Source organism: Schistocerca piceifrons, chromosome 2, assembly GCF_021461385.2.
Source record: "Schistocerca piceifrons isolate TAMUIC-IGC-003096 chromosome 2, iqSchPice1.1, whole genome shotgun sequence".
Classification (NCBI taxonomy): domain Eukaryota; kingdom Metazoa; phylum Arthropoda; class Insecta; order Orthoptera; family Acrididae; genus Schistocerca; species Schistocerca piceifrons.
In genome coordinates, this window is record NC_060139.1 from 346503760 (window position 1) to 346529341 (window position 25582).

General features: G+C 42.1%; 1 protein-coding gene across 1 annotated transcript in view; it reads left to right on the plus strand.

Annotated features, from left to right (window-relative positions):
* LOC124774947 (FERM, ARHGEF and pleckstrin domain-containing protein 1) overlaps nucleotides 1–25582 on the plus strand; it is a 754047-nt gene that overhangs the window by 509685 nt on the left and 218780 nt on the right. The window contains exon 9 of the mRNA XM_047249656.1: nucleotides 23767–23841. Coding sequence (XP_047105612.1) covers nucleotides 23767–23841 — 75 coding nt within the window. The remainder of the gene's footprint in view (nucleotides 1–23766; nucleotides 23842–25582) is intronic.

Below are 25582 nucleotides of genomic sequence, written 5' to 3' on the forward strand. Positions count from 1 at the left end.
GCAGAAGTCGATATCCCCACAGAGTCCCCTATGCTGGGAGTACAGAGTACCATAGGGAGTGGTGAGAAGCAAACGTTGGCATGCGCAAATGTGTGTGACTGATTGTGCCGTGGCAGGTGTGGGGGTGGGACATGACCAGACTGTTTCTCGGAGAGAAGTGTGTCGCAAGTGCACGTAACCGGTCGTGCTGTGGCAAGCGCATGTGAAAGACATGATTGGCAGTTTCTTACGGTTTTGAATGATGTGCTGATGCTGTAAAAGTGGTACTGTGCAAGATGTTGTGGAGGACGTCTGACACAGGCACTTTACGACTCAGATGGCTTCTGTAAGTAGAGGATGGTGACAGAAGCACGTTAAGTCCTGTCTGTCTTACATTAAATCCAAGGCTGGGGAGAAGTGGGCAAGCTGTATTATTTGTCTTCTCATTGACTGGAGTGTTGGTGTACAGTCGTGTTGAGATGGAATTTTCCTGGGGTACCCAGGCAGTTTTAAGTCAGGCGAGTGAGGCGATCAGAGGTTTGTCGTGCACTAGAATGTCAAATGTGAGTGGACCATGTTTGAAAACCCGATATGGGCCTGAATAAGGGTGCTGCAGAGCTGCTCCTACAGCATCAGCTCACAACATTATGAAATTGCAGGAGGCAAGGTCCTTCTGTATAAACAATGTAGGTGTCAAAAGATGTGAGGGAGGAGGACTAAATATGTTCTGAATATGTTGTTGAATACAATGTGCCAGTGTAGGTAAGTCTGATTTTTGTTGTCCATTGGCTGAACAATGTCTGCAGGCAAGACTGGCAGCTCTCCATACACCACATTTCCCAGAGGTGTGCACAGGTCGTCCTTGTAAACTGAGGGAATGCTGAGCAGGCCCCTTGGGAGTGCCTTGATCCAGAAACTGCCGTTGCACAACAGGGCTGCCTTCATGGTCCTGTGCCATTTCTCAGTGGGACCTCTACTCTGCTTGTGTTTGTAGTAGTCTGTGTGTGGGTAATCCCACAGAGGTGACACAGGGCAACTCAAACTAGTGGTGCTGATTGCTAGTAACCACTTCGGGTGTGCCGAAGCAGGCAATACATATCTGATGAACACATGTACAGTTGATATGCCTATGAAGTCATATATAAGTAGGGCTTCTACCTATCATGACATCCTGTCAAACACAGACTGGAGATAATCGAAATCCTCCTGTCTGTAGCAGAGGTCCAACAATGTCAAGGTGGACATGTTGGATCCGAGTCTGTGGGATGGGGAAGAGCCCAATGTGAGGCTGCATGTGATGGCCTGTCTCACTGCTCTGGCATGTGAGACAGCGTTGTGCCCAGTGACAGCAGTCTTATTTGATGGTGGCCCTTACAAATATGTCTGTCAGTATGTGGACTCTTACCTTGACAGGAGAGTGGCTCATGTTATGTAGTTGCTCGAACAGTTTGTGGCACATCGTAAGAGGCACCAGCGATCATGGCCTATCCTGTAAAACTTGGCAGAACAGTGTGCAACATTCAGTGCTAAGATTTGTGTCATGGTCGCTGAGGTGGTCTGTGATGCTTGCGTCATTTGCTTGTTCAGCTGCCATGTGTTCATAGTCATACTAGATAAAAGTTATGTTTATTCTTGAAAGGTAGTCTGCAGTAATACTGCCCACACTGTGGATGTGACATATGTTGGTGGTGTGCTGTGCAGAAATGTGTTAATGTCTGAAGTGTCATGGACTGACGTCCTGTGATGGTTTTCCTGATGACATCACCAGAGATTTGTGATTATCTGCACAGTCACTTCGTGGCCCTCGAAATCCTCATACAAATATTTTACTGCTGTGTATACCACAAGGAGCTCTCGGTCAAAAGCTAACCCCTTAGATTGTGAGGGGGAGTGTTTCTTCAAGAAGAACCAAAGCAGTTGGGGCATCCTGTCTACCACAGCACAGTCCCCACCACAGTGTCGCTTGCATCAATTATGAGTGTGTGGTGTGCTTCCAGGTTAGGATGTGTCAAAGTAACGTCTGGTGCTAAACAGTTCTTTGCCCAATGGAATGCTTCAGTGTCTTGGCAGACCACTTCACTTGCTTTGTTAAGTGTTTATCTTTGCTAACTAAGGCATTCATGAGATTGCAAGAAAGCGACATGGGGAAGCTGGCACTGATAGAAATTACTGATTCCAAGGAACCAACACAGGTTGTGAAAAGTGTTTGGAAGTGGGAGGTTTTTCACTCTATCCGTGTGTTCCACTTTGGTCTGATACCTGACACTTGATTGTATGGCCTAAGAACGTCCCCTTCATTTGTCGAAGTTGGGACTTTGTTTCTTTAATGACAACTCTTCCTGATCATAATGCAGCTAGAACTTGTTCATCATGACTGTTGGATAACATGAATATATCATTGGTATAGCTGTAGCAGTTCGAAAATCGAAGGAGTAGTCCATCAATAAAATGATGTCACATTTGTGGAGCATTCTTGAGGCCATGAAGAAATACTCATATAGTCCAAACAGGGGATTATTGCCATTTTCAAGATATCATTGGGGTACATTGGTATTTGTAAAGACGCCCTCTAATAGTAGATAACACTGAAAAGTGTTGCACTGGCAGATGTTCGCATAAATTTAGGATGTTAGATATAGGGTAACTATCATATACAGTTCTGGACTTGAGTGCCCTGTTGTCTCCACAAAGTCAGATTGAACTGTCTGTCTTTGTTACAAGCTTAATGTGGGTAGTCCAGGGGCTGTCCGTGGGTTGCACAAAGCCATGTCCAAAAGTTGTGTGTCACAATTGTAGCTGTCTTTAGGTCTGCGGGGCATAAACAACAGTGTCCATGGTGAATGGGAGGACCATCGGTGGTCACAATTCAGTATGCAGTTGTATCTCACACTGCACATGCACGAGCCTGAGTGCGGGAGGTGAATGAGTCCATTTTGCTATTTACAAACATTGCACACTGTGGTGTATTGATTGTGTTGTGAGTATTGTTAGTCTCTGTCAGTGTGCACACAACATTCACAGAAGGGCATTCAGAACACTAATGAATACTCATTGGCTGTCAAGAGGATGGGTGGCACAGGTGCACAGAACAAGCCTAAACTTGACTACCACCATTTCTGACTCCAACTGTAGTGTTTACGCACAATACTGGCAGAGGTCTTCTCATTCTGTCCAAAGATCGTCCACACCACACTGGCCAGAGACATTAAAGTCAACACCTCAAAAATGGCGGCTAACAATGTATCTACTCTTGGACTTTAAGGACATTGCTTCCAAAGGCAGTGCTTTTACCAGTGAGGTGACTGTTACCTGCAGAGTGTCTGTTGAGAGCTTAGGGCATGTAAGTATTTGTGTGCCAATGTGAGTGCTGACTGTCTGTCAAATGTGGCATTGGAGGTCTGTGTTGTCGATGCATAATGCCTGTGCTTGTGTGCTGGAGTCGATGTATCATTGGTGAACTACGAAAATATTGCCTGTCAGTTGTGAATACTCACAGAGTGATTTGAAAGACAAGTCATTGGTGGTGAGATACTCAGGCGAGCACGTCCCAGTGGCCATGGTTGCAGTGAAGAGTCCCTCGGTGGAATTCCAGGTAGCAGGGTGCATCAGTGCTGCTTGTACTACCTCAGATGAGAACTGGTAGAACTGTATAAAGTCCATGCCGATGACTGCTTCACTTACAACATCTGTACAGAAAAGGCAACAGCCTCAAAGGGTGCGGGGCAAAGTCAGGACATGCGGGGACCAAGCAGCAATCGGTCTTGTAATTGTAAACTGTCGAAGCTGCATTGGTAAAGTACCGGAACTTCAAGCACTGATAGAAAGCACCGAAGCTGAAATCTTTATAGGTACAGAAAGCTGGCTGAAGCCAGAGATAAATTCTGCCGAAATTTTTACAAAGGCACAGACGGTGTTTAGAAAGGATAGATTGCATGCAACCGGTGGTGGCGTGTTTGTCGCTGTTAGTAGTAGTTTATCCTGTAGTGAAGTAGAAGTGGATAGTTCCTGTGAATTATTATGGGTGGAGGTTACACTCAACAACCAAGCTAGGTTAATAGTTGGCTCCTTTTACCGACCTCCCGACTCAGCAGCATTAGTGGCAGAACAACTGAGAGAAAATTTGGAATACATTTCACATAAATTTTCTCAGCATGTTATAGTCTTAGGTGGAGATTTCAATTTACCAGATATAGACTGGGACACTCAGATGTTTAGGACGGGTGGTAGGGACAGAACATTGAGTGACATTATACTGAGTGCACTATCCGAAAATTACCTCGAGCAATTAAACAGAGAACTGACTCGTGGAGATAACATCTTGGACCTACTGATAACAGACCCGAACTTTTCGACTCTGTAAGCGCAGAAAAGGGAATCAGTGATCATAAGGCCATTGCAGCATCCCTGAATATGGAAGTAGATAGGAATATAAAAAAAGGGAAGAAGGTTTATCTGTTTAGCAAGAGTAATAGAAGGCAGATTTCAGACTACGTAACAGATCAAAACGAAAATTTCTGTTCTGACACTGACAATGTTGAGTGTTTATGGAAAAAGTTCAAGGCAATCGTAAAATGCATTTTAGACAGGTATATGCCGAGTAAAACTGTGAGGGACGGGAAAAACCCACCATGGTTCAACAACAAAGTTAGGAAAGTACGGTGAAAGCAAAGAGAGCTTCACTCCAAGTTTAAATGCAGCCAAAACCTCTTAGACAAACAGAAGCTAAACGATGTCAAAGTTAGCGTAAGGAGGGCTATGAGTGAAGCATGAAGTGAATTCGAAAGTAAAATTCTATGTACCGACTTGATGAAAATCCTAGGAAGTTCTGGTCTTAAGTTAAATCAGTAAGTGGCTAGAAACAGCATGTCCAGACACTCCGGGATGATGACTGCATTGAAACAGAGGATGACACGCGTAAAGCTGAAATACTAAACACCTTTTTCCAAAGCTGTTTCACAGAGGAAGACAGCACTGCAGTTCCTTCTCTAAATCCTCACACAAACGAAAAAATGGCTGACATTGAAATAAGTGTCCAAGGAATAGAAAATCAACTGGAATCACTCAACAGAGGAAAGTCCACTGGACCTGACGGGATACCAATTCGATTCTACACAGAGTACGTGAAAGAACTTGCCCCCCTTCTAACTGCTGTGTACCGCAAGTCTCTAGAGGAACGGAAGGTTCCAAATGATTGGAAAAGAGCACAGGTAGTCCCAGTCTTCAAGAAGGGTCGTCAAGCAGATGCGCAAAACTATAGACCTATATCTCTGACGTCGATCTGTTGTAGAATTTTAGAACATGTTTTTTGCTCGCGTATCATGTCGTTTTTGGAAACCTAGAATCTACTCTGTAGGAATCAACATGGATTCTGGAAACAGCGATCGTGTGAGACCCAACTCGCTTTATTTGTTCATGAGACCCAGAAAATACTAGATACAGGCTCCCAGGTAGATGCTGTTTTCCTTGACTTCCAGAAGGAGTTCGATACAGTTCCACACTGTTGCCTGATAAACAAAGTAATAGCCTGCGGAATATCAGACCAGCTGTGTGGCTGGATTGAAGAGTTTTTAGCAAACAGAACACAGCATGTTGTTATCAATGGAGAGACGTCTACAGATGTTAAGGTAACCTATGGCGTGCCACAGGGAAGTGTTATGGGACCATTGCTTTTCACAATGTATATAAATGACCAAGTAGATAGTGTCGGAAGTTCCATGCGGCTTTTCGCGGATGATGCTGTAGTATACAGAGAAGTTGCAGCATTAGAAAATTGTAGCGAAATGCAGGAAGATCTGCAGCGGATAGGCACTTGGTGCAGGGAGTGGCAACTGACCCTTAACATAGACAAATGTAATGTATTGCGAATACATAGAAAGAAGGATCCTTTATTGTATGATTATATGCTAGCGGAACAAACACTGGCAGCAGTTACTTCTGTAAAATATCTGGGAGTATGCGTGCGGAATGATTTGAAGTGGAATGATCACATAAAATTAATTGTTGGTAAGGCAGGTACCAGATTGAGATTCATTGGGGGAGTCCTTAGAAAATGTAGTCCATCAACAAAGGAGGTGGCTTACAAAACACTCGTTCGACCTATACTTGAGTATTGCTCATCAGTGTGGGATCCGTACCAGATCGGGTTGACAGGGGGGATAGAGAAGATCCAAAGAAGAGCAGCACCTTTCGTCACAGGGTTATTTGGTAACCGTGATAGCATTACGGAGATGTTTAGCAAACTCAAGTGGCAGACTCTGCAAGAGAGGCGCTCTGCATCGCAGTGTAGCTTGCTTGCCAGGTTTCAAGAGGGTGCGTTTCTGGATGAGGTATCGAATATATTGCTTCCCCCTACTTATACCTCCCGAGGAGATCACGAATGTAAAATTAGAGAGATTCGAGCGTGCGGAGGCTTTCAGACAGTCGTTCTTCCCGCGAACCATACGCGACTGAAACAGAAAAGGGAGGTAATAACAGTGGTACGTAAAGTGCCCCCCGCCACACACTGTTGGGTGGCTTGCGGAGTATAAATGTAGATGTAGATGTCATGTAACAAGTCCAGGTGCACTGAAGGTTCATCGGCAGGTGAACGTTGTGAGTAATAGTGTGGCAGTTGTTCACTGAGTGAAGTAGGAGAGTTGATGTTGGTTCAGAGGTTGATAAGACTGATGTGCTGCTGTGTGTTAAGAAGCTGAAAGTCAGAGCCATGTCCACGAAAAAGTTTTGCGGAGTAGCGAGGTTTGGCGTGAAGAGGTATCCTTGTATGTTCGTCTTAGTGACAATATGAGTTTGTGCAATGCATGGATGGGGAAGGTGACTTGGCTCTAAGGGGAAGGCCAGACACCTATTTTGGTCTGACAACATTCTTTGGGAACTTGCAGGGAGCATGACATTTGTGAGCAGCATTTTCCAGTTGGCTGTGGTACCAGCTAATCAACAGTTGTGGCCAGTTGTGATGTCAGGTGCATCGTCATTCCACAGTGCATGAAAGGTGGTTGTTTTATGGTGTGCCATTTCCTGCCGGAAATGCGTGACGTCACCCTCGTATTGTGACGAGCTGCTTCAGCTGTGGAAGGTCTGTGCACAATATGTTGTTGATGCAGCACTGTGTAGGATGTTGTCCATCTGTCTGTGATGAATCACTGAGGGGACATGCGAGTTGCTTTTATAGAGGTTCAGACTTGTATGCAATCATTGCCAGTTGTAACTCTGTTGGTAATTTGCAATCCATAGGGTCCATTAGATTGTATCTGGTTTGAGAGTGTAGTGGTTTTGTTGAGGTGGTGTCAAAGTCATAAGGGTGTGTTGTTCTTGAGTTGCAGTTTGTAGATAACTTCTTGCAGCTGTTGTTCTGCAGTTTGAGAAAGTCTCTGCAAGAGAGCAGCCTTTTCTGTGCTGTACTTGTTTGCATGCGGAGGTAACAGGTTAAGGTCATTGATCAGTTTGACCTGTCCCTCCAGATGGCAGAGTGAGTTAACATATTTTGAATCATCATCTAAAATTCCAGTTCCTTCGAAAATGCTGTCCACTGTTGCAAACCACAAATACGGGTGAGAGGAGTCAAACAGTGATAGTTTCAGGTGTGGGCTACCTCAGTGGTGAAGTTGAAGATGTAATTGTAATATTGTTTGGTGTAGGGGGCAACATGACTGCTGATTGTTTGTGGTACACAACTGGTTGTGATGACACAGCAAGCGGTTGCTTGTACCCAGTTTGTGGCACATAAGGCATAGTAGACACGAAGTGGCGTTACGATTGTGTTGCAAACTTTACTGGGTAAAAGTGCTGCCTGTGGAAGCATTGTCCTCAAAGTCCAAGAGTAGATACATTGTTAGCCGCCATTGTTGAGGTGTTGTTAGGCCAGTATTGTGTGTAAACACTACAGTTGGAGCCAGGAATGGTGGCAGTCAAGTTTAGGCATGTTCTGTGCACCTGTGTCACCCATTCTCTTGATAGCCAATGAGTATTAATTAGTGTTCTGAATGCCCTTCTGTGAATGTTGTATGCAGCACAGACATTATATGCTATTCTAGTGAGGTATTTTGTGAATTTCTATTCCATTTGTTGCAATTTGTCATGGCTGATGGTGTTGGTGAGCGACAAATTCTTTGCACACAAGTGAGAGACATAATTTGCAAGATATGAGGTTTCATCAATTGCAAAGGACGTGTGTGTGTGTGTGTGTGTGTGTGTGTGTGTGTCACAACTGTTGCTTGGGACTAGTAACAATGCAGTCTCTGTCCTTGCTTTGACCTGTGCGAACTGCCATCATTTGTGGATCTGACTTTAGGCACAAATTGTTGATGTGCTCGGTTTTCACTACCATATTTGCACAATATGACACTTAACATCTTGCACTATAATCCTGTTGGCACTGTAATCCATATGCTGCATGATGGGCAATGCATTGTTTTGTGGCGGTGTTCGTAGCGACAAACACTTGGCTGTAGAAATGGCTTACGAAGTCACCGCCACACTTTTAATAGCGGGCCGACCGGTCCGCTGGAACAGTAAACAGAAAGATGAAACCCCAAACACTCTGATTAAATAAAAGTCGGTACTTATCTTTATTACTGAAGATACAGAAACACAGTAGTGAACTCGGTGTCTACAGAAATCTGCCTAGTTCGAGTCGGAGCGGCTAGGTCAGCGTCGGCTGACGACAACCAACAACTCTGCTGCGATGAACACACAACTGACTAGCAAGTACACAATTCGGTGGCGAGTATACAACTGAGCGGCGAATACAGAACTGTCCTAGCGCTCGCGACTCCAGCGCTTAAGAACCCAGAAGCCAGTGGTGGCGCGCGCAGACTTGCGGCGATTTGCTGTCTCGCTGGCGCTGTTTATGCGGACGGCATCCGGACTTTGATGCTGCCAACCTTTTGGCAGCGGGCTCGGGTGGCATTACCGGCTAGGATATAACACATTGCATAACAGCCACTTTGTTGCAACGTAATACCGTGGACTGGCGTAACACAGAGCAGTGAATTTATTGCATGTTTTATGACAGACACAGGGTCACCAATGTAGGAGCAGTTGACCACAGTATGATAGGGGATACTTATGACTGGCAGGGTTAATGTAACATACATGTTATTAACAAGAGCAACTTCATGTAAGTCTGCTTCAAACATTAGTGCAGAATGCACTGTCTGTCTTCTCATTCTGACCAAAGATCATTCACAGCACACTGGCCAGAGACATTAAAGTCTCGTGCAGAGGTTGATATCCCCCACAGCATTATCAAGTGTACAGTATCGTAAGTTTTTTACCGTTACCCTGTGGTGTACTGGAGGTAGCAATAGGGTGTGTGATGGAGAAGTTTTATCAATATTTCTGTATTGGTTTTTGATATGACTGCATGTAGCTCTGTCTTAGAATAGACAAAAAAGGGGCATCCATCGAGACTGGAACTGAGGCCCCGTTACCTCAGACCCAGCTGTGGCATTCGTCTCTCGTCTGTCTTTCAGTCTATAGATACTGAAAAAGTGACAAGTGTAATCTACTCACAATGATTACAATTGCTGCTGATGTTTTCTCCATAAAAGCAAAAAATGTGACTTGCAGTATGTGTAAGACAGAGTGCTTCACAGTTGGCAAAGAATGTTATTTAGTCCCTGATATTTTATAAGAACAAAGACCCTATGGTACCACAATATTCATATGAGAATTATTGAGGTGTAATCTGATGATACATGTGGGCAGACGGCTGTGGTATTTGCAGAGGCTATACGCAGCTGATTTGTTATGCCAAACTATCATTTCTTTGGATTATGGCCCAGACTTAATTTCTGCCTGTGAAAGAACCACTCAGCTGCGGGTGAATAGCATCAACACCCCTGCATGCCATACACAACACAGACCCATTGTATGCCAATTAATGATAGAAAAATTTACTAAGCTTGCATCTCCCAATGACATAATTTATTTTGCAGTAGACTGTCACCTTGCTGTGGATGCAATAAAAAATTTTTACTGTCTGGTACACCATCATTCATCCTCTCTTCCATCTCTTCCCCATTGATGATGTCTCATAAATTATGACACTTGACACAGGTTTATTCCTACTTTACTGACTTCTTGTTGGCATATTTTCTGTCTGGCCATTCTGCTGTTCCCCTAGTTGAATTCTTGAGGTAAATACGAATATTCTGTGTGGCAGACACCCAGTGTTTCCATTCTTCCAGCTCCACCATTCAACAAATAGTGAAAAAAGTGACATAAAAGTGTCTAAGAATGAGTAAATAATAATACCTTTATAATTAGTGTTGTTAGGCAAACTACATCAGTTATGTGGCAATAATTGTGAAAAGCTACTTTTTCTGTGTACATAGGACTGCAGTACAAACTGCAGGGTTTCTTAGGATTTCATTACTTAAAATGTAGTAGAGGAGAAGGAAATATACTTTTCCAGTGAGATTTGATCTATGGCTACAGCTGAAATAGCACACAGCTTGTGAGGCACCGATAACATGAACATACTTGAGTATTGCTCATCAGTGTGGGATCCGTACCAGATCGGTCTGACGGGGGAGATAGAGAAGATCCAAAGAAGAGCGGCGCGTTTCGTCACAGGGTTATTTGGTAACCGTGATAGCGTTACGGAGATGTTTAATAAACTCAAGTGGCAGACTCTGCAAGAGAGGCGCTCTGCATCGCCTCCATACTGTCTACCATGCAACCATAATATTGGCTGCTAATGGCAACAGAAGGCAGTGCTGGAGATATCCAATGGTTAGTGCAGCTTGAGGCTGAGCTGAATAGTCAACAAGTAACTTACAACAGTGCTACAATGCTAGTGGTGCTGATACAAAGTAGAGCAATGGCAACAATAAAGAAAGCAAAAATTGCATTATATTTAAAACAACAGTTGCCGAAGTTGGCATTTCATCAGAAAGGAACCCACAGAATTTTGCAGAATGCGAAAGATGTGGCAGATGAAATGTTAGTGTTTCTGCAAGATGAGTCAGTGGAATGTGTGGTGTCATATATGCTTGACTGTGCAGTCAGTGTACATGAGAAGCAGAATGATGATGATATGTGCTTAACAAGTGAAAGACATACCAAAACAGGGTCAATCCATATAGTTCATCATCCCTGTCAGGCAGGAAACTGCAAATCCCCATCTCCAGAGGAACAGAGTAAAGAACAATTGTTGTCCATATAGCGGGTACTAAACATAATTACACATGTAGAAGATCATCCACAGCATAATAAAAAACAATTGTGATCACATCTTATGACCATGTATTGCATAAGAAAAACTATGAATATTAAGGGAGGATAAGGCGCACTCGTTACAAGATTTGTTTTTTGCATATCTGAAGGATCCTCAATACAATTTACAGGATGTGCGTGATTGTGACCTACTAAGTTATACACATCAAATTGTGAGTTGAAACAGACTACAGCGATTTCAAGGGAAGCAAAAGATAGGTGTATAACTTCAAACAGTACTATAGAATTGTGACTTGACTTACTTGACTTAATTCCTTTGGCCCCTATGGGGGCATAGGGCATCCAGGAGAACTCGCCATCCGTCTCTGTCTTTGGCCATTTACCTCAATTCTGCCCAGGTCTTGCTAACTCTTTTTGCTTCCCCTTCCACTGTCCTCTTCCATGTGCCCCTTGGTCTTCCGCTCTTCATTGTTCCCTGGGGATTCCATTCCAATGCTTTTTTCTCGATGGCTCCATCTGGTTTTCTCAAGGTGTGCCCCAACCAGCCCCACTTTCTCTCTTGTATCTGGTCTTCTATAGGTATCTGGTTTGTTATTCACCTGAGCTCCTCATTACATATTTTTTCTGGCCACCAGATATTCATGATGCGTTGAAGACATCTATTTGTGACGCTTTGTAACTGGGATGTTATCATTTTATCCATTTTCCAGCTTTCACTGGCGTACAGAAGGACAGCCTTCACATTTGTATTAAAAATACGGATTTTTGTTTTGTACGTGATATTTCTATTTTTCCATATTGGATACAATTGTATGAAGGCAGCATTTGCCTTTTTAATGTGGTTTTTCACGTCATCTCCAGCTCCACCATCTTCCGCCACTATACTACCCAGATACAGGAATGAGTTGACAGTCTCCACCCGCTGCTCACCTATTAACATGGGCACCTCCATGTTCACTGAATTTACTCTCATTTCCTTTGTTTTGCCTGTATTTATCTTGAGGCCAGCAGTCTCTGCTCCTTCTTTCAGCAAGTTTAATTTAGCTTGCATATCAGTCAGCCTTGGAGCTAATAAAACTATGTCGTCTGCAAAATCCAAATCCTCCAGACGTTCGTGGATCCCCCACTGGATTCTTTGTCTCCTGCCTGCTGTGACTCTTCTCATAACAGAGTCTAGAATGAGTAGAAAAAGTGTTGGTGACAAAATGCAACCCTGCCGGACTCCAGTTGTTACTTTTATGGGCTCTGTCATATTTCCCTTGTGGAGTATGCAGCATTCGTAGCCATCATATAGATCTTTTATGATGTTTAAGATCTTCTGTGGTATGCCATACTTCCGCAACACCTGCCAGAGCACTTTATGTTTCACGGGATCTAAGGCCTTTTGAAAATCGGTGAATGCCAGGTACATGGTTGCTTGGAATTCTTTGCTTTGCTCTAAGATGATCCTAAGAATGTTAATAAGATCAACACAGCTGTGTTGTGCCCTAAAACTGGCCTGTTCTTTACGCAGTCGCTTTTCAAGGGATTCTTTAATTTTGTTTAAAATAATTCTGATGAGGACCTTACTGGGCACTGACAACAATGTAATACCACGCCAGTTGTTACAGTCTGACAAATTTCCCTTTTTTGGGAGCTTTACCACCAAGCCATTTTTCCACTCCTTTGGAGATTTCTCTTCAAGCCACATATGCTTCAGCAAAGGATGGACCATTTTAAGAGTACTTTCAATATCGGCTTTTAAGAGCTCCGGTGCTATGTTGTCTAGGCCTGGAGCTTTTGTAATTTTTAGTGTTTTCAAGGCAATCCTAATTTCGTCCATTGTGGGGCACTGCAAATTTATATCTTGATCTTCTTCAACTTCCTCTGGAACATCTCTTACCTGTTCCTCTTTGTTGTCTTCACAATTTTAACAGTTCCTTGAAGCGATCCTCCCATCTCTGTAGCTGTGCCTGTTGTTCTTAACTGGTCCTTCATGTCCGAAGTTCTTCATTGACAACCATTTGGTAATGTTGTAGAGCTCTTTCATATTTCCTTGTCTTGCTGCCTCTTCTGCTAATTTTGCTTGCTCATCTATTCATTTCCTTTTATCTCAACGTAGCAATGTTTTCACTTTTTTGTTCGCCTCCATGTATTCTTTATGCGCTTTGCTCTTCTGCGCTCTTGTCTTACAAAAATGTAACTTAAGTTTTAGTTCTTTCCTGTGGCTGATTTCATTCCACGTAGCATCGGAGATTCATTCCTTCTTTTGATGTGCCTTAAATCCTAAGATTTTTTCTCCCACATCTAAATAACTATTCTTGATTTTTTGCCTGCATGTTTCAATTCCCTCTTCCATAAAGATTTCTTCAGAGAGGACCTGGAATCTGTTTTGTAGTTCAAGGGCAAATGTTTCTTTGATCTGTTGGTCGCAGGTTCGAATCCTGCCTCGGGCATGGATGTGTGTGATGTCCTTAGGTTAGTTAGGTTTAAGTAGTTCTAAGTTCTAGGGGACTGATGACCACAGCAGTTAAGTCCCATAGTGCTCAGAGCCATTTGAACCATTTTTTTGATCTGTTGGTCTTTTAATCTTGCCACCTCTATTTTCTTGCACCTATGCTTGAGCTTGGTTCTATTTGCCACTATCTTCAGTCTGAATTCCGCCAAAACTAGGTGGTGGTCACTTCCAACGTCTGCCCCTCTTCTATTTCTGACATCTAACAGAGAGTGTCGGAACTTGCGGCTTATGACCATGTGGTCTATTTGATTTTCGATAACTTGGTCTGGGGAAACCCACGTTATCTTATGGCAGTTACGATGTGGAAACAATGTGCCTCCAGTGACTAGGTCATGTTCAGCGCATGTATCTATCAACAGTTCACCATTTACATTCCTGATCCACATGCCATGCACGCCCATGATATGTTCAAGCCCTTCATTTTCTGAACCAACTTTTGCGTTCAAGTCACCCATTAAAATTTTTATGTCCCTAGAATTTGTTTGTCTAAGGACTCCGTTAAGCTCTGTATAAAATGCATCTTTTAATTCTCCTTTAGCTATTTTAGTAGGTCCATAGCATTGAATTACAGTGACATATCGCACATTTGTTTTAAAGTGTGCGGTTATTATCCGTTCTGAGACTGGTTTCCACTCCAGTAAGCTCTTCTTGCTGCTTTTTGATAGTAAGAGCCCTACACCATTCCTGTGCATTGCGTCCTCACCTATCTGACCCGCATACAGCAACACTTCACCATTTTGTGTTTGGGATTCACCAGATTCTGGTCACCTTACTTCACTTAGTCCCAATATATCTAGTTGATAGTTCTCCATCTCTTTTTCAACCTGTCTTAGCCTCCCTGCCTCTCTCAACGTCCTTACATTCCAAAATCCGATACGGGTTTTCCTTTTCAGGCCAAAGGTCATATCCTTAAGATCCATCCGGCTGTTTCTCCTTTTAGTTTCTGTGATATGTGTTTTTTGGTGGTGCGGGTTATCAGCCCACAGCCCCCGAGTGTCCTGGTGGGGCTACCACCTCATGGCCTGGACACCTGCCAAGGTTTTATTTCAGGGCCTTACCCCTTTGTCTTCACCACGACTACAGAACGCTATCCATCCCTTCGCAGTAAGGCCTATGTGCATCAACGTTGTCCTGGTTTCCAAGGCTCTTCTGCTGTCCACATTAGGGGACTGTGTCTGCTGCCACACAGTCACAGGGAGGAAAAGGAAAGGAAGGGAATGTATAGGATGGGACAGAACAGAATAGGATAGGACAGGACACTAGACGGGACGTTGTGAGACACACTTTGTCTGGATCCTCTATGGAGACCTGTCCGGCTTGGGAGGCCCTGCAGGTAGTTACGCCACCGCTGACATAACCCTCCACTTCATTGGATCACACAAACCCCCTCGCCCACACGGACAGTGTTTCGTTAAGGCGGTGTCTCCTGAGGGGGATAGAATTGTGAGACATAAGATAATCAAAGTTAAAACAGAGCATCAACTTGAGGATGCAAACTGCAGAATTGGCCCAAAAATTTATAGATGAGATAAACAAATTTGTCCCATCGTTCAGTAAGTAGATAATTATTGACTCTGATGTGTGATCTTGCAAGGGCAGTAGGAGCATTTACATTACAGTATGCAAGAATGGGTAAATGGACATAAGATAACTACAATTACGGTATGAGCACTGCTTCTAGCCAATAGCTCAGCCAAATAACTTATTTTTGCTTGATTCCTGGTCTGCATATAAAAATCACACTCCTTTAGAGTAAACTATCCCTCCTGAAAAGTGTGTGACATTGCAGTTCATACCACCTGGAACCACTGGATAAATTCAGCCTCAGGATACCTGTTTTTTCTGTGCCTATAAGACATATTACTGCACTATCTGCAGCTACGACATAAAGGATAGCCAGTTTCACAATAAGCTCCATAACAGACTCTTTCGCATTCTGTTGTACACCATCATATTCCATCAGTACGCATCACCCCATTACACTGATATGATTCTATGTGCATTATTTAAGAGTGGATACCTAGCTGAGTGTCCTGCACAGTTTGTAACTCCCAAGGAGTTTGCCTTTGATCCTGAGAGTGTGAACCTTTGTGATCACTGCAACATGCCATTTTTCATTTGTTGTTCATGGTACAAGTTAATTGTGTGTTTTGAACATTTCTTGAATGGCGACAATCTCGAATTTGTGAAATGTTTTACATACATCCCATAGATCATTGATCTCTGCACGTCCTGGACACTCATTTTCTGTCACCCTCTTGATGCACAAGGTGAGTCATTACCAGCTAATATTTCCCTGTCATAATTGTTAACATGGCACTTTCAAATGAGCCCTACTAAAGACTGAACTTGTGACTTCACACTCAAAGGCTTCCTTGTCAGATAGTGTACCAATTCTACATCTATAGAAACCTACTCATTCAGAATTAGAGATGTCATCAAGCCAGGTTTGAAGTGCATTTCATCCATAAAGGAATTTGCTTGGAGAGTGCGTGTCCAGATGAATAAGTGTGTGAGGGATAACTTCCAAACCACTCTTGAATAGTTTTATTTGTGAAATCAGCAGAGTGCATTATCATTCAGTTTCGTTGGTGTGTGTGGTGTTTTTTTTTCCCCCACCTTGTACTGCCATTGAAGGTGTCTCAGTTGATGGCAAAAATGGCAGCTACATCTACATCTACATCCATACTCCACAAGCCACCTGATGGTGTGTGGCAGAGGGTACCTTGAGTACCTCTATCGGTTCTCCCTTCTATTCCAGTCTCGTATTATTCGTGGAAAGAAAGATTATCAGTATGCCTCTGTGTGGGCTCTAATCTCTCTGATTTTATCCTCATGGTCTCTTCGTGAGATATACGCAGGAGGGAGCAATATACTGCTTGACTCCTCGGTGAAGGTATGTTCTCAAAACTTCAACAAAAGCCCATACCAAGCTACTGAGCGTCTCTGTAGCAGAGTTTTCCACTGGAGTTTGTCTATCATCTCCGTAATGCTTTCGCGACTACTAAATGATCCTATAACGAAGCGCACTGCTCTTCATTGGATCTTCTCTATCTCTTCTATCAACCCTATCTGGTATGGATCCCACACCGGTGAGCAGTATTCGAGCACTAGGCGAACAAGTGTACTGTAACCCACTTCCTTTGTTTTCGGACTGCATTTCCTTAGGATTCTTCCAATTAACCTCAGTCTCGCATCTGCTTTACTGACGATTAATGTTATATGGTCATTCCATTTTAAATCACTCCTAATGCCTACTCCCAGATAATTTATGGAATTAACTGCTTCCAGTTGCTGACCTGCTATATTGTAAATAAATGATAAAGGATCTTTCTTTCTATGTACTCGCAGCACGACACTTGTCTACATTGAGATTCAATTGCCATTTCCTGCACCATGCGTCAATTTGTTGCAGATCCTCGTGCATTTCAGTACAATTTTCCATTGTTACAACCTCTCGATATACTACAGCATCATCCACAAAAAGCCTCAGTGAACTTCCAATGTTATCCATAAGGTCATTTATATATATTGTGAATAGCAACGGTCCTATGACACTCCCCTGCGGCACACCTGAAATCACTCTTACTTCGGAAGACATCTCTCCATTGAGAATGACACGCTGCATTCTGTTATCTAGGAACTCTTCAACCCAATTACACAATTGGTCTGATAGTCCATATGCTCGTACTTTGTTCATTAAACAACTGTGATGAACTGTATTAAATGCCTTGCGGAAGTCACGAAACAGGGCATCTACCTGGGAACCTGTGTCTATGGCCCTCCGAGTCTCATGGACGAATAGCGCGATCTGGGTTTAACATGATCGTCTTTTTCGAAACCCATGCTGATTGCTACAGAGTAGATTCCTAGTCTCCATAAAAGTAATTATATTCGAACATAATCAGTGTTCCAATATTCAACAACTGATCGACGTTAGATATATAGGTCTATAGTTCTGCACATCTGTTCGACGTCCCTTCTTAAAAATGGGGATGACCTGTGCCCTTTTCCATTCTTTTGGAACGCTACACTCTTCTAGAGACCAGCGGCCTTTCCTGTTTTGAGTGATTTTAATTGTTTTTCTATCCCTCTGTCATCTATTTCTATATCTACCATTTTGTCATCTGTGCGACAATCTAGAGAAGGAACTACAGTGCAGTCTTCCTCTGTGAAACAGCTTTGGAAAAAGACTTAGAATTTCGGCCTTTAGTCTGTCATCCTCTGTTTCAGTACCATTTTGGTCAGAGAGTGCCTGGACATTCTGTTTTGATCCACCTACCACTTTGATATAAGACCAAATTTTCTTATGATTTTCTGCCAAGTCAGTGCATAGAACTTGACTTTCGAATTCATTGAACACTTCTCTCATAGCCCTTATCACACTACATTTCACTTCGTGTAATTTTTGTTTGTCTGCAAGGCTTTGGCTTTGGCTATGGCTATGTTTATGTTTGCTGTGAAGTTCCCTTTGCTTCCGTAGCAGTTTTCTAACTCGGTTGTTGTATCATGGTGGCTCTTTTCCATCTCTTATGATCTTGCTTGGCACGTACTCATCTAATGCATTTTGTACGATGATTTTGAACTTTGTCCTCTGATCCTCAACATTATCTGTACTTGAGATAAAACTTTTGTGTTGAGCTGTCAAGTACTCTGAAATCTGATTTTTGTCACTTTTGCTAAACAGAAAAATCTTCCTACCTTTCTTAATATTTCTATTTACGGCTGAAAACATCAATGCATTAACTGCTTTATGATCGCTGATTCCCTGTTCTGCATTAACTGTTTCAAATAGTTTGGGTCTGCTTGTCACCAGAAGGTCTAATATGTTATCGCCGTGAGTCGGTTCTCTGTTTAACTGCCCAAGGTAGTTTTCAGATAATGCACTTAAAAAAATGTCACTTGATTCTTTGTCCCTGCCACCCATTGTAAACATTTGAGTCTCCCAGTCTATATCCGGCAAATTAAAATCTCCACCCAGAACTATAACATGGTCGGGAAATCAGCTCGAAATATTTTCCAAATTTTCCTTCAGGTGCTCTGCCACAACAGCTGCTGAGCCAGGGGGCCTGTAGAGACATCCAATTACCATGTCTGAGCGTGCTTTAACCATGACCTTCACCCAAATTATTTCACATTTCTGATCTCCATCAATTTCCTTCGATACCATTACACTTTTTATCGCTATAAACACACCTCCCCCTTCACTGTCCAGCCTGTCTCTGCAGTATACATTCCAATCTGAGTTTAGAATTTCAATACTGTTTACATCCGGTTTCAGCCAACTTTCCGTCCCTAGTACTATGTGGGCATTGTGACCGTTTATTAATGAGAGCAGTTCTGGGACCTTTCTATAGACGCACCTGCAGTTTACTATTACCACATTAATATTGTCATTCTCTGTTGCGTTTTGCCTACTGCTACCTTGTCACGTCTCAGGAGGTGCCTTGTCAGGCCTAGGGAGGGAATTCTCTAACCTAAAAACCACACATATGCACTCCGCATGTACTCTGCTACCCATGTAGCTCATGTCTGACCTATTCAGGGCGACCCTACTTTTCTCCACCTGATATTGGAGGTTGAGAAATTTGCATCCCAGATCTCTGCAGAATCGTCTGAGCCTCTGGTTTAAGCCTTCCACTCGGCTCCAAAGCAGAGGGCCGCGATCGGTTCTGGGAATGATACTACAAATAGTTAGCTCAGATTCCACTATGCAACCGAGGCTTTTCACCTTTACCAACTCCGCCAACCGCCTGTATGAACTGAGGATGGCCTCTGAACCCAGACGGCAGGAGTCATTGGTGCGTACATGAGCAACAATTCACAGTCGGTTGCATCCAGTGCTCTCTATTGCCGCAGGCAGGGCCTCCTTCACATCTCAGATGAGACCCCCGGCAAGCAGACAGAGTGAACACTGGCCTTCTTCCCTGACCTTTCTGCTATTTCTCTAAGGGGCTCCATCACCTGCCTAACATTGGAGCTCCCAATCACTAATAAACCCCTCCCCCCGTGTGCCTGCTCGGACCTTGCTGAAGGAGAGGCCACATGTCCACTCACAGGCAGAGTGGGCGATGCCACACGGCCAGCCTCCACATTGACCCCCGCCTCGTGCGACGCGAACGCCGCTGAACCCGCCACTCCCCTTGGGGAGAAGGTGGCCTAACCGCGCCTGGTACCCGCGAAGGTGTCTTGGCAGCAGGGACCGTGGGTGAAGCATGTAACACCTGGGTTGTACCATGCGATGCACCAGACTCCCCACTGCCACTACACTCCGAGGCAGCAGCCTGAAGACCGCTGACCGTGGCCATAAGCACGTTGTGCTGTTAGCGAACAGTGGCCAGCTCCTCCTGCACCTGTACACAGCAGGCACACATCCTATCCGTCCTAAGTAATCAACAATTTACTGTAGAGAGTTAAGTAATAAACTTTTAACTATACTGCTAATTCACTAAAGGCAGCTGATAGCTGACTAAACTGTGATTATTAGACACTTCTTGTTGGAAGCAATGAAAATAAGCACTAACTGTCTCTGGACTGTATACAAAACAAACACAAAATCTATGGAACACTATTACTAGTACTCGAAAATTAAAGCTTCCTAAAAGCAAGAACACACGGAAAAAGAAGTAAGAAAAACACAGTTAATACTTAAATTTACATAGCTTGCTGCACAGCAGATGTGAAGCAGATGGCAGTTACGACAACACTAGCACTACTGCTGTGATGGAAACACATCTGGGGAGGAGTTTAGAGTGGACAACATTCTTTTTGTGCCACTGGATGCACAGTGTTATCTGTTTACACTGTCCTTTGCTCAAGGAGATGTTGTGTTTTGGGTTTCAGCCATATATTTATTCTTAAGATGTTAACACAAAGTTACAATAGCTTGTAACCAGTAACAATATTGCTTAGAAATTCTCAATAAGTGAACTGATGTTGTTCAAGCAAAAATATAGTAATAGTTAACCCTTTGATTTTTGTTACTTTGAATTGCAGCACACTGTACTTTTATTCCCTAACTCTGAACCTAACCTGTTGAATGCAACATCACAGGTCGTCACGTATTTCAATTATTGGGACTTCCTGAATGTGGAAAATTGTTCTTGCCAGTACAATATTTCTTGAGAGAAGAACATCCTTTCATGATTTGATGTATCTAATAGCACTCACCACAAACACAGTACAAGTGTTTCGAGCTGCTTCCACATATCCTCTAAACCCAAGGCACGCAATGCTGCAAATGTTAGACATTTTTTCACTTGCAATTCTAGTTTACAATGCTTAACCAAGTTCCATAAGATTGGAGCATGCAAATCCAATGTGTAACTGTATGACAAATTCTAGAACTTCAAATAAGAAAATGACACTCGATAAAAACACCCACAGCAACCTATGTACCTTGTGTAACTGCATGGTATTCAGCTGGTTTATTGGAGTTATTTCTCACAGAAAATAAAACACAATCAGAAACATTTATATACTAACAAAGTGAAAAGAGAAATGTACGCAGGTGAGGCAAGACCATTGGGTTGGCCAGCATCAATGCGAATAGCTGGTGGCTGCTGTAGGGTGATGAAACTCAACTATAGACTGTTATAATCATGATGAAGCCAGGAGGGCTGTCTCTGGACAGAGGAGGTGTGGGGGTGGGGGCTGCTACTGCACACGGTGACAGGCTTTTTGGTGAGCAAAACCAAAAATCGTAATATGTTTCCAAAAGACTGACTTGAATGAGACCATGAAAGTTTTGCATAAATGAAGAAGTGTAATAATAAGTTGAAAACACACATAATTTGTGAAATCTAGTATCTTACTGGAAATTATCTATTGGTACTGTGAAACAGACAGCAAATGAAGTGCTGGAGATGATCGCTTTGGGTGCTTCTTTCAATATACCAAAACTTGCTAGTGGCAGTGTTACCAACTCAGTTTCAAATACAGCCCTACTGAACTCTTGAAAGGTATGCATATCAGCTTTGAACGGCCATACAGAACAGATGAATATTGTAATAAGAAAGTAAAGATAAAGGTCAGCATGTGGCAGTTCAACAGTCCCTATACAGCAACCTTAGACACCTACAGCAATATTGCTAAAAAAAAAAAACAATTTCTAATAAATAAATAAAGAATAAGTAAAATATGGCCTGCAAAATTTCACTTCTTTTTTCTGACTGACTGGTGCCCCGTATGTGGCTCTGGTGTTCAAGATGTATTCATCTCAAAACGACTTGTTAGTAAGTGTGTTTTGTGAAAATAAGACATCATGTATTAATGACATTATGAGAAATGTTGACTGTATCTAGTGTGAGAGGTGCTTTAAGTGGATGACTCAGACTTAGTCGCTGCACTGGCCAGCCGGTGGCCAGGTTTTATTGGTATGGCCAAGAATGTACCTCTCACCTCTCTTGCACTGGCCAGCCAGTGGCCAGGTTTTACTGATATGGCTAAGAATGTACCTCTCACCTCTCTTACACAGAATATTTTCAAAACAGAATTTTTAGGCAGAATTGTGTCTAATTTTGTTTCTGTTTCTGAATGCTGTGTTGCTTATAACAATTTGTTGATATTGTAACTTCAAATAGATAACCTACTGAGTGAAACAAAGTATTAGGTATGAGAATGAAATGAAGTATTCTTGGCCATCCACAAAGATGTCATTGATATGAACAATCTTCTTTATTGTTTCATTTATACCAGTATGTGTTGCAAAGCATTTTAAGTCTAGTATCCATTTTATCAATGTGGTTAGTTTAATTTATATGATTATTTAAAGTAATTGTGTTTTTCATTCAATTAGATAAACTGGTGTACTGTGCCACTATAAATTGTAAGTTTTGATAATTTATATTTTGTGGAAATCAACTAAAACTGATGAAGGTTTATAAGGAATTGGTTCCTTGATTTTTGGCAATTAAGAAATGAGAGAGTGAATTCAAACTTTGCAGTATTAATTTTGATGTTGATTTTAACGAAGGCTGTCCCACAATTACTGTTCCACAATCACAACAGATGGAAACATCAGGCTGGTGCACAGTGTGATATTGGTCAATTGAAGATTAAAAGTGTACAATGTGTCTGACATCACAGACATAACAGAAGAAACAGGATACTGCATTTTACATAAAGAATTACTTACAAGGAAGTTTTGAGTAATGTGATTGCCTTACTTTTTGAATGTTGACCAGAAGCAAATGTTAAAATGAATTTCGCAGAAGTTTTTGGTCTCTTTTAAAAAATAATTTTTCATGCCAATGTATATCTTTGTGAGAAGTGGAGCAACTGCTTGACCCCCCTCCCCACCCCTACCTCCTGCACCCCGCACACACACACACACACACACACACACACACACACACACACACACACACACAAAAAGTGAATTAGATTTAATTTGCCAACAAAAATCGAGACTAACATTTTCTGTGAAGCAAAAGGGATTGTTCTTATTTCATTATATTTCAAAGTATAAAACAATAACTGGTGAATATTATGCACATCTTCTAGGCCAATCTGTATGTAAGGAGGGGATTGAATTTCTTGAATAGATTGGGGGGGCGGGACAATTCACCAGGTCTGACATCAAAGGTGAGAAAGACTGACAGATTTCAGTTGTGAATTGCTGTGAAACGTCTGTCCTATTCACCCAGTTTCACAGATGCTGACTTCTGGCTATCTGAACAGCCAAAGTAATTTGTGCCTGGGAAACATTTAGGGCCCAGTGGAAAGATTATGGGAGCTATAAATAGGTATTTTGTAGACCACCCAGAAATGTAAATTCAGGATTTCCTGTAGTTACGGGAAAACTTTGGAAAAATACTTAAAATGGAACTACATTGAGAAACGAAAGGTTTTTTTAGACTTCATAGTGATAGCAGCTTATGATAGAGACCCCCATCAATATGTTAGGGCCAAAATAGAAGAGTCATCAAAATAGCTATTGTTTCATCAGTTAAATGACAAGTGGTTTCCTGCTAAAGCATTTATTTGTTGTCAAGTTTCTTGAAGAAGACTTTATTTACAAAATAGGTTATGAAAATATCTCGTGGTTCAACTAGATACTGTATTATATTATAGCTTTATGTTAGTTGATAGGTGGTTTTCTTTCATTACAGATACAGTGGGAGAACACAGAAGCAAATTGTCGAATTTGTTCGTGAAAACTATGTAAAGAGGCAGACATTCCAGAGGTAAGCACATCTTTATAATACCATTGAATGAGGCGTCATTAAAAGTTTGTGTTGAATTTGTGCTGGTAAGAAAACCAAAAATCAGTACAGAAAGCTGAAAATAAATACTGGCAATGATATAGGCTATGTAACTGGAAACTGATTTATCATTTTAAAATACCCAGAAAATAGATGTAGTAGCTGTAGAAGTAGAATTTCATTTAAAGTTTTCCGAGAGAAGTAGTCTGTTTGGCACAGTGAAAAACAGATGAAAAGGAGAGATTGGTAAAGTAAACTGTGTGAGGAAGAGGAAGGAATTTCACTAACTAAAAGGCCTGAAAACTGTTATATTATGTACACTGCATATATAAAAGAAAGGATAAAATGTTCTTGGTTAGTTTGTCATATCAAATTTAGATGAAATCTCAAGCTTTTGAGAACAGACTATGATTTTTAAAAAATGTGACAGTGATTTTTGTAACATTAATTGATGTTCCAATGAGTCTAGTGGTACAGGACAGGAGCTAGACAATCCTATTTCTTCCTTGAGTGAGAAATGCTCACTGTGTTGCCTGTTTCACAGCTACAAGTCGAACCTTGTCAAGTTTGGCTGGCTACTGGCTGCACCCTGGCTACACTGCCTCCATCCTCCCTCCCCTCCCTTCCAAGCCACAGTAATCTGTTAATTACAAAATTCTTTTATTTGAGCTGTAGCCTGTTATAGTCAGAGGCTACATCTGACTAAGCAACAGATTAACCGAGAACTTTTTATCCAAGGACCCCATCATGAAAGACTTCTTTGCCCAAAAAAATATTAGGTTTACATAATCTAGTTGTGCTAAGGCATAGCTTGAATGTGTTTATTGGCAGATGCTGGGCAAACACTATTCAAAGCAGTAACTAGCATTAGTATCACGTTAATAACCAAAGAACCATGGAAAACTAAGCTCTTTTCAGGCTCATTAAACACATATGAAAGCAGAATCAATATCAGAAAGGTAATAATCAGGTGCACCAGTGAACTCCATTCCTCTTGAAATCTGAATAAACTGAGCATGACTACCTTTTAAAATTTCTTACTGAGTTGATACAGTTATTTGGAGTTCTGTGTGCACTGAAGTATGCTGGCCTTTGTTTGGTGGTCACAGTCAACGTGTTGCAGCAAACACAATCACTAATGGCATGAGAAGTAAACATCAAAGGGCTAGTCACTTGATCATGTGTAAGCAAATGCCATACATAAGCTTTGAATGGACACAAATGCAGGGAAGGTCAAAAATTCTGCACACTTGCAGAGCTACTGCACATATGCAGCTTCCTGGTCACACTGAGCACACTTACCAAAATGGAACCACCACTGTTCATTTAGTGTATGTCTCTAAGCACAGATATTGCTGCTTCACTTCTTCCACTAGCTGGGATACATTGTACTGGGCATTCTGCTCGTTTCACTGTGTGCAATGCAATCGTGGGAAGGTATTGTGTTATTTCATCGCCCTATCAGCAAACATCACAGTTCTAAAACAACAGAAAAAAACAAATGGTGCATAAGTATGCCAGATTGGTTTTACACCCACATTAGGTATCTAAATATCCTTCATGGCAAGGGTACTAAACATCTCTCTCAATAATTAAAGGATAATTTTTAAGCATGTAAGTATATCTTGAACACCCAGTTTAATACAATATTTTTATGGTAAAAGTGTTCGCCTATGTAATATGAAGCAGGTTGAGGCACAGTTAGTAAATATCAATTTTAAAC